This window comes from Garra rufa, chromosome 2 (genome assembly GCF_049309525.1).
Source record: "Garra rufa chromosome 2, GarRuf1.0, whole genome shotgun sequence".
NCBI classification, from domain to species: Eukaryota; Metazoa; Chordata; class Actinopteri; order Cypriniformes; family Cyprinidae; genus Garra; species Garra rufa.
This window is the reverse complement of record NC_133362.1, coordinates 62524245-62535042: the sequence shown is the minus strand read 5'-3', so window position 1 is coordinate 62535042 and position 10798 is coordinate 62524245. Positions and strand designations below refer to the sequence as shown.

The 10798-nt window shown below is 34.6% G+C and overlaps 1 protein-coding gene across 1 annotated transcript; it reads left to right on the top strand.

Moving 5' to 3' along the window:
• Window positions 1-1806: 1806 nt before the first annotated feature.
• On the top strand, window positions 1807-9049 carry LOC141325659 (uncharacterized). The gene is made up of 2 exons (XM_073834424.1): window positions 1807-1943; window positions 4501-9049. Exons 1-2 carry the CDS (start codon window positions 1859-1861, stop codon window positions 5226-5228), a joined length of 813 nt encoding a protein of 270 aa, XP_073690525.1. The 5' UTR covers window positions 1807-1858; the 3' UTR covers window positions 5229-9049.
• Window positions 9050-10798: the final 1749 nt, after the last annotated feature.

Below are 10798 nucleotides of genomic sequence, written 5' to 3'. Positions count from 1 at the left end.
AATGACGATCCTGAAATCTGTCTAAAACTACAGTGATTGAGTGCTTTAGTGAGTCTGGATGACTGCAGCGTCACACAGTACCAGCTCAATCAAGATCTGATGAAGATTCACTCAGTCTTGTGGTCTTCTCTTCAGAGTTAACTACAGGTCTAACTGGATATTGCGGGTATTTTCTTTAACTTCACTGAAATCATAACACTAATATGACACAATTATACTTTTTAATGAATGCACTTCTAGAGATTGAGTTTCTATCTTGTATTTATTATCTGAACTGTTCACTGTTAAAAGTGAAGATGAGGAGTAACAGCTGAATATGTTGACATGGTTTTTACCAATTAAAGATGCTGAAAAGTCATAATCAAGTTTACTAAAGGAATGGCAGAGAGGATCCCTGCTGAAAAAAAAACAGCTAAAACCAGCCTAGGCTGGTTGGCTGGTATTAGCTGGTTTAAGCTGGAAGTAGCTGGTTTTAGCTGGTGGTTTTCCAGCCTGACCAGCTAAGACCAGCCTGGCCAGGCTGGAAAAATGGCCAAAACCCCTCTAAAACCAGCCTGGCGACCAGCTATGACCAGCTAAAACCAGGCTGGTTGACCAGCTAAAACCAGCCAACCAGCCTAGGCTGGTTTTAGCTGGTTTTTTCACCAGGGATGAAAAAAGGAAATCAAGGATAGACACATGTTTCTGTTCAATCTAAAGTTACAAACAAATGTTTTTGTACTTGTCCATCCCATAGAGACTCAGTTAAAATGTAGACTGAGGTTGGGGCATTGTGGGTTAAATAATTTTTTGTATATTGTAGAAAAGCATATTTCTGGCTTATGTGAATATGGACATATTTTCTTGGAATAAGAAGTATAATTTAGAATGAAAAACACTTTTTGATAAGGAGGTGTTTTCTGTTGTTTCTTTGTTGGACTTACCAGGAATTCACTGTAACAAATTGATGGTGAGGGTCCAAATTCAAGGAAACAAATAAATGCAGTCATTCAATTTATTAAGAATTGGGGGTTATATTATTGGATATGGAAGAAGTTAGAGCATCCTCTTCGCACTCCATCACAGTAGGTGGCGCTATGCACCTCTGAAGTTGGTTCGCAACCCACCATAAAATTAAAAGAAGAAGACGACGCTCTGCAGTCCAGCAGAAGAAAGGTTTGTTGTTTTTGATCATTTAGAGTCGTTTGTCGTTTAAAGCCGTCACAACTCATTTAGACAATTTAATATAAAATTGTGTAATTAATCTTTATCGAATAAAACGTTAATATGTTTTACCCAGTGATAAAAACGAAGGTTATTTTGTGCATCTCTTTCACTTCCTCTATCGCGAATCAGTTTATCATAAACACTAGTTCTACCATTGGCAAAGTAAAGTAGTGATAGAGAAAGAGAGCTGCTTCTCAATTCAAGGGAGCATTTGAAGGCTGTCATTAAGTATGTATAATTTAAGAAACCTGTAAGAAAAACATGGCTCATGAGGTGTAAAATACAACTAAATTCATTCTCAAAATGATTCACTGTTATGAATCTCCTGATGAAACCTGCTGCTCAAAATGAGAACTAGCATGTGTAAGGACAACAAATGATTTTATCAAAGTGTAATCAAATATAACGTGCAAATATGTAAACATAAAACATACATAGAAATATTAATTCTATATTTGGTGTTTTCTATTCATTTGAGTGCTAGTTTGTTTTTATCTCTCTATATTTCTCTGACTGACTCCAGTGTGCTGACTATTGAAAAAGGGAGCGATTTAAAAACGCACCCAGAGGTTTAGTTTGTGTTTCTTTTTCTTTCCGCCAAAAACAGAAAAACTTCTGGAGAACTTGCTGAAATCGACTCGACGCTGTCAAGATGGCTTTTGTTGATGAGGACAGTGAAGACTTCTGGATACAAGAAACAGTTCGTATCAAACAAGAAGACACTGAGGAACAAACAGGTTGGTTTTCATTCTCAAGCTGAACTAAATCATTTGATCCTTATTAAAATGTCCAGCTCTACAGAAATGAATATGTTTATAGATGTTACGAGTGTCCAAATTAAAGTGGTTTATATCAGGGGGTCTCAACCTCCTTCTCGGGTCAATTTTGCAAGGCCCCCCTATGCCTGACATTATTTATTAACCAAAACATTTGTTTTGCCTTTTTATTCTTCTACTGCACGCTATAAAAAAAACTCCATATTAAAACTAACTTTAAATTAAAGCTATACTTTTGAATTTTTACTTGAGAAAACCCTCTGCTCGGTCCTGGCTTTTAACATATATATATATATGTTGACAAAATATATATATATGATGACAAAAAAACACTCACTAAACCTGTCCATTTGAACTGGACTGACTGTTTTTATCCATTATAAAATAAACATACAAATGAAAAATACAGCAAATACATTCTACATCTGTTGATGCTGGTGCTCATATGTGCATAAACACAAGGTACACATCTATAGGTGAGCATCCATTATAAAACACTCACAGGACATTCATTTTGACAACTATGCAAATCAGGGCTCGACATTGAGGACTGGCCGATGGCCCGGAGCCAGCATGCGAGACGCTCGGGAAAGTAGACAGTATCATGATTCAATTTCCTATTCATAAAGAGTCACTTGCTTTATTCCTGAATGAACCATCCGTTCGAACAAATCAAAGGAATATGATCCAGTAATTAAATCAGTCTCTTGCTGCCACCTGCTGGCAGATCTCTGTATTCAAAATTTTATATTTAAAACATTAATCTCAACATGAATTTATGAATTTTATTGCACGCATGGCACCTCTGAGCCTAATTAAACATAAAAAGGTTAAAAAAAATCATGGACAATGAACGGACTCTAGTTACATTGTTTAATTTTCTTCTTTGCAACAACATTTCTTTAATAGGAGTCCTCGATTTATGCATAATTAACTGGTGATCTGGGACAATCAACCTGGACATACTGTTGTGCATAAATTTATCACAATTATAATTTTTTTTAAAACTGTCAGTTGTATTTAAGGAAAAGTGTGTGCATACAGTTATATTTGGCTTTTGACACATTAGTTAAAATGTGGTTAAGAAATAGCTATTAAACTTTTTTTTTTAACCAATCGTTTTGCTAGATAAGACCCTTCTTTCCTCGGCTGTGAAAGTTTAGAGTCCTTTGAAGCTGCATTTAAACTGCACTTTGGAAGTTAAAATTCAGGGCACCATAGAAGTCCATTATATGGAGAGAAATCCTGAAATGTTTTCCACAAAAAACATAATTTCCTTACGACTGAAAAAAGAAAGACATGAACAAAGGGATGAGTACATTATCTGTAAATTTTTGTTCTGAAAGGGAACTACTCCTTTAACACAAAATAAATAAATATTAAAAACAACTGAAGTAACATTTTTGAAAATGCACCTAAGAAGATCCTACTTTCAACTTGTATAAACAATTGTAATAACATGTATAAACCTTAATTAAACAATTTGATGTTCAGTTAAAAATTATTTTATTATGCTGTACTCACATTGGAACATTAATATAGAGGATGGATAAATCAAATTTAACTGAATGTTGAAGCCTTCTCTTAAGGGACCCTTTTCACAAGAGTGTGATGACGTGTGATAACGGTCATCATCATCATCAGAAATCCTTCCCTGATAGCACACATATATCTCAGAGATGTCTATTTGACGTCTGCATTTACATCTGCAAGACAAAGTTTGCTCATCTGCAATACGTCTATTGGACATTTCCTATCAGATGTCAAATAGACGTCTATTAGATGTATTTAAGATGTTTATGAATCAGAATGAATATAAAACTGACATCTTACAGACATCTGCCAGACGTTTGTACACAGCAGATGCTTTCCAGATCAAGAGATCTTTAACAGACTTGCAGACGTACGTGTGCTATCTGGGTACTTTATTATATCACAAAAGATCTCTTGATCTGGGAAGCATCTGCTGTGTGCAAACGTCTGGCCAATGTCTGTAAGTTGTCAGTTTTACATTCATTCTGATTCATAAACATCTTAAAGACATCTAACAGACGTTTATTTGACATCTGATAGAAAGGTCCAATAGGCGCATTGCAGATGAGCAAACAATCTAAAAAATACATCTTCAAGATGTAAATGCAGACGTCAAATAGACATCTCTGTGATGTACGTGTGCTATCAGGGTAGTTAACGCTAATGCGAGGGTGTTTCTAATGCCACATCTATGGGAGGTACTGTACATTTTACATTGTTCTCGTTTTTATTTGTTGAGGAAAATGTCAATAGATTTCCATCATAGTTTTTGTTATTCAAAACGAGTTTTTGTTTCATTTTCGTTGAAAAAATTTAGACACAAATGATTCGTTAATGAAATTAACACTGCCTTCGGGTTAATATAGGATCTAGCAAAAATTTTCTATTTTCTAGATTCTAATGCTTTGATTTTTCAACTTATTTTGATGTCTGTTGTTTGTACTATTGAGCTGGAGTTCATTTGTGTTTGTCTTTTTCATTTTAGACATGACGGCACTGAAAGAGGAGAGTCAAGAAATGAATGCAGCAGAAGAGATGTCCATAAAGACTGAAAATACTTCCTCAGGAAATGCCACTCAAGGATGTCTTGAGCCTTACATATGTGGTCAGTGTGGAAAGAGTTTCAGATGCAAAAAACACATTTATCAGCACATGAGAGTTCACTCTAAAAAGATCGTATGTCAAAGTGAAAGATGCAAAATGGTTTTCCCAGACTGGAAACAGCTAAAGCAACATGTCAAAACTCACATCAGAAAAACAAAGCCTTTCATGTGCCTTTACTGTGGAAAGAATTGGAGGAAGCAAGGACACCTCACGGTTCACGTGAGAGTTCACACCAAAGTAAAGCCTTTCGCCTGTAAACTGTGTGGAAAGAGATTTGCTCAAAAATCAAGCGTTCCAGTCCACATGAGAACTCACACGGGAGAGAAGCCTTTCATTTGCTTGAAGTGTGGAAAGGCTTTTGTCGTAAACGCAAGTCTTAAAGAACACATGAGAACTCACACTGGAGAGAAGCCTTTCCCGTGTGAACTGTGTGAAAAGAGATATTCCAAAAAACAAATCCTTCAAGTCCACATGAGAACTCACACTGGAGAAAAACCTTACAAATGTCTTTGGTGTAAAGAGAGTTTTTTCTATCAAAGAAAATTTAAAAATCATTTGCGAACTCATTCTGTGTCACAAGTAGGGCTGGTAACTACCGAAAAAATTTAAAGTCTCAATATATATATATATATGTATATACACACACACACACACACACACACAACACAAAAGCGCATTCTGTGCACGTCATGACATGCCATCTAGGGATGTGGCGGGATTTCGTGACACCAGATCTCGCGAAACGTAACAATATCCTCGCAACATTTTGCAGTGTTTACATTAGAGCTGCGCAATTAATTGTTAAAAGTTCGCTATTTCTGAGGACTTCCGCTCCTCCAATTAACAGATTGATGGACCATAACAGCCATTTAGTTACTTTGTTTGCCATGGTGTCTGCGGGGTTGTAAAAGGTAGTAAATGAAATGAGCCAAAATTAAGGGCATTAAAAAGTAATAAACGTCATCTGACGAGGGATAAAATTTTCGACACCATTTTTTTAGATACATTGTCAATTTGTGTTAAGTGCAGGCCTTTCTTCTAAAATTTGCATGGATTTATTTATTTATGCGTTGAGAGGTAGGACCTGAGGGATATCATGCGTGCGCAAATTAAATTTGGGGAAATGCAAATTTCGAACCTCTGGCTGGAGGACACAAGATTTAAAGACTGGCTTAGGCCAGTAGTTGACAAAAAAAAAAAAAAAAATCAAATATATCAAATTAAGGCCATAAAAAGTTGTTCATATGTTAACCTGTCCTCTTTTTAAAATCACACTCGAGAATTTCGGGGTTCTTTTTTACCGCGGTAAACAAAAAGTAATTTTGTACCAAAATAATAGTTTAAATAAAAATATTTTTGTGTTTATTAAAGTTTTTAGCAGTTTTTAGTAGGTTAGTTATATTTTTTTAAATATATATAATATAAATAATAGATAAATATATTTTTAAATGGGTTTTATACAAAAACTGTTTTTTTTTTTATGTAAAATTCACTTTATAAAAGACCCACATTTCACATGGTTTGGTGAAGATTTTTGCCCATCTTTTGGAAAATACAGTTGTTACGACTCCCTAATTTTGGCATCTAGGGTTTTGGGAGGTAAAATTTAAATAGATAAAAAAGAACAATCAAGCTCAGTACTTTTCTCTGCTTTGGAAGTGTGGATGTGTGAAACTAATAAAGAACAGACAGAGACAATCGGATTCAGACTTTACGTTTAGTGAGATTCTCTGTTATACACTTACATAGCTCTCAATAAGAATAATATCAATCAATCATATAAACAATAAACCCAAGATACCTTCAAGAAATCCAACGATAATCTATTTACAAATTATATACAAGTGAAAGACAACAAAAGTGAGGGACAAGAGCGGTGCTAAAAGAAAGAAAATAATAAAACATAAATCCTCTAACTAGCCCCAAATCAAGACTAAACTAAACAAAAGAAATGAAAGAAAAGAACATCTTCAGCGTAAAACGCCACTGACTACTCTGACTCACAAACATAAATACAAAGATGGGCATCCGCTCGATAACTAGTGTGTCTAGACAACTTTACCCTGCGTGTAGTAAGATGTAAGTCACGTGACATGCTGAGCTGGTCCCATCACCATGTGTCGAGGTAGGACTGAGAGTCGAGTCACAGCGCAAACGCGTCCAAATGGATAATCAAAACAAGAGTAAAGTTTAACAAGAGCAAACTCAAACACACGATAATTCAAATTCAGCAGAAATAACAAAACGAGAGCAAGACAAGCAAACGTGGGAGAGCAAACAAATGAAAAGCAATCGCTCCTCCCGATCTCACGTCACATCCACGTCTTTATACGCGCCCATTGACGTCTGATTGGTCCTTCAGGTGTTACTCAGGATTGATGATTGACGACAGCGCGATCCAACCACAGGCTCTGTGAGATAATAGAGAGAGAGAAAAAGAAAAAAACCCTCTCCCCGAACAATAAGAGACATATCACAGTTTTAAAAGTAAAAATAATAATCACTTTTACCACTAGATGGCTGCAGAGCTCCACTATTTGCTATTTGCCCACCAGAAAGAAATCTTTTCATAAATTGTTTCAGTTGAGTTCAAAGCTACAAATTATGAAGTCACAATTCTAACTATGAAATTTATTTTTTGTCAAAGTTCAGCATTATTTTGCACTGAAACAAATAAGTTCTATTACATATTGAGTAGCAGTACACAATATGAACATAAGAATGCAACTACAGCAAATGTTTTTTTTTATTTGAAAAAATTATAATAGAGCAGTTTTGATGGTCTCACAAATGTATTTGTGTGTGTCCTGTGTATTTCATAATATGAAGATATGATCTCAACTGAAAAAAACTTGTGAAAAGATACCTTTCAGTTGGTCAAATAGCATAAAGCACTGCAGCCATCTAGTGGTAAAATAATTTTTTTTGCCCTTTAAAACAGGATTTTCCAAAAGATGTGCAAAAATCCTAAACTAAACCATGTGAAATTATCCATGTTATCCCCATGAATGAAAGTTAGACGTGGGTCTTTTATAAAGTGAATTTTGAATAAAAAGTATATATACAAAAAATTGTGTATAAAAATATGTATTAATTATATAAAATTAAAAAAATATCATAAATCCTCCTAAAAACATTATAAACAGGAAAAAAAAAATTAACTATTATTTTGTTACAAAATTGCATTTTGTTGCAGAGACCCCAAAGACCATGAGTGTGACTTTTTTTTTTACACCAACATAAAATCATGCTATCATTCCAACTTTTTTATTTTTTATTTGTAGATCCAGAAAGTGTTGACAGTTTTACAAAGTCTTATAACTCTTGGACAAAAATAACTTTTTTATTTTTAGCAAAAGCCATTTGGGGTAAAAAAAAAAAAAATACCCCGAAGACCGCATAAGGGTTAAATAGTAAAAGAAGAGGGCTAATTATAATTTTAAGAAGCCTTACATTTGGAGACAGAAAGACAAGAATTGTGATAGGGCTGGATAAAACTTTTAAGAGGCAATGATGTCATTGAATAAATATGCACGCTGCACGTTTTAAAGTCAAAACGCGGCACTAATGTCTTTAAATGAATGTATCTGAAGGGAACCGACTGTCCTCAGAAACGTGTCGTCGGCATTTTCATTTCATGCTGATAAAACAGCGATAATGCTGCGTTGTGTACAGCCGATACTAAAATGTAAGCGCTCCTAAAGTGTGACAAAGAATTGATTTGCACGTCCAAATTTTTAGCTGTTTTTAGTCAAATATCGACCCATGTTTTTATGCAGCAAACATATAGAGCTGTAATGTGAAAGAAGTTAATGTGCTTTCTAAAAATCTAAACAATTAAGACATTTATATTTATGTTTTAAATAAATATAATACATTAGAAACTTGATTAATCCCTTTTAATGGTATAAAGGCTGAAATGCCATTGTATACGATTTTTTTTTTTTTGTCATTTTATGGCTTAATATTTCCGTACATCGTCCAACCACACTCATACTGTTTATTTTACTTGTGCAGCTCTTTACAAGGGTCAAACATCGCCTTAAATTGATATTTAAAAATTCTGCAGAATTCATTCCTTGATATTTGTTGATATTTGTGTATTGAAGTTAAAATAATTTTCGGGCTTCCAAAATCTGAAGAGTACCTGCCCAAAGGGCTACCAGAGATTTTGAAATTTTGTGAGCCCTGAAGTCCTGCTGTATCAGAATTAACATTTTATTTAGATATTGCAAATGTTTTTGTTTGATTCATATTTTGATTATGCAACTAATGGTGTTCAGTGACTTTGTTGCTTTATTTATGTTTTGTTTTTTTGTCAAGCAATGAATTTTATGTCAAATAAAGTTGGCCATAGAAATGAATAGTAACTATAGACCAGAGATCTATTCAAACTTTTTTGAACTTAGAGTTTTAAAATAAAATCAGTTGTTCACTGTATGTGTTTGCCTGTTGTTTTTGCAATTATTCTCAGAAAGAAATATTTATCAGCCTATATATCGGCTATCGGCCTCCAAATATAAAAGGGCTATCGTTATCGGCCAAAATTTCCATATCGGTGCATCCCTAGTAATTTTAACAAGTAACTTTGCCTTTTGTTGGTTCCCTTGGTTGTGTATGTTGCATAAGTTAGTTTGATCGTTATTTGTCAATTGTTATATCCAGCATTTCAAAGGGGGATTTATGTTGTAGCCTAAAGTGGAGGTTGTTTAGGGAAGCGTGATTGCAGAGAATCGATTGATGTATGGCACATAGTTAACGAGATATTCTGCACTTTATTAATAAGGAACTTTATTCTTCTAAGGGCCAAATGAGTAGACATGTCAATGACTGGTCAACATAGGCCCAAATTTACAGGCAGTGAAATCTGTCACGTACTTATATAATTACAGTGTAAAGTTGCACTTTGTTATTATCTGGTTGCTTCCTCTTTTTATTTTTCAAGGCTCATATTGAACCACTTGGAAATCACAACTCACATTGCAATATAGTACTCTACATTAAAAGGGAATCAAAAAAGTTAATCAAAGTCGTCGTAAGACAAGAATGAGTATTGTTTTGGTTTTAGGACATCTTTGATGAAAGGTTTTGATCCACTTTAAATGCTGACTACTTTAGATCCTTATAAGTATAGTTTACAGTAAAAAATGTTGAAGATTAGCAGACAGATTGTCAATTCATTATATGTGTAAAATGGTATTTTCAAGCGATATTATGTTTGATTATGAAATATTTACTCACCACTTTAGCAAGACGTTTGTCTGCTCTTCTGCAAAATGCTAATTAGCAGCACAAAACGTCACCAGGTGTTGTCACTAGATGTCACAAAAAAAGTAAATCAATCAAGCAAGGCCGTTCTTTTATAATGCATAAGACTCCTGTCTTTTGATCCTTGTCTTATCTAATAAATCTGCTTCTCCCTCCGACCCATGACCTATAATAATTCATTTGAAATTAATGATGTAAGAGTATGTGTACTCTGTAAAAAGAGTACTGTTTGAAAAAATTAAACTATTAGCGATGAACAGACAAGCAAAGTGATATAGAATGTGAACCATCACAGTGCTGTTATACTAAATATCACCACTCAGGACAGAAACAATGACATGAGTAAAATCAACTCCACATTGTGTAAATGATTCCTCATGGAAGATGGCACTCTCCCAGTCTATGTCAACATCCACATCCTAGGGATTAAGCATTTAATCATTACAAAAATCGAATTACATTTGCACACTATCTGTATCATCATAAATGAGAGAAATGAAAATAATTCCTACCTCTACATTATCAGGCTTGTGAATGTTGTTATGTAGAAGTCCCACCTCCTACACTTGCTGGGGGCTCATATTTCCCTCAGTGTGAAGGGAGTGATGGTCCCTGTCCTCTGGAGATATCCAGCAGGCCATCTTCTTCAAGACTCTGCAGGACATCTTAATATGTGCATACTGCTGTCCACACATCACGCCAGAGCAGGGTCCCCAAACTTTTTTCTGAGAGGGCCAAATATTTTTTCTTTTCTTTAATGGGGGGCCAGTCTGTTTATTAAAGAAAGACAGATGGGCCAGACTGACTACTAGTAGTAGTAGTATTTTATTATGATTTTACTTTTAATTATTTATTTATTCTACCTTTTAATGCTAGAATAGTTTATTTTGTTAGGCACCACACTGACAACT

Coding starts and splice junctions, on each gene's coding strand:
- LOC141325659 (XM_073834424.1), top strand. CDS start 1,859: ATGGCTTTTGTTGATGAGGACAGTGAAGACTTCTGGATACAAGAAACA. Junction 1,944..4,500: donor AGACACTGAGGAACAAACAG/GTTGGTTTTCAT, acceptor TTTTCATTTTAG/ACATGACGGCACTGAAAGAG.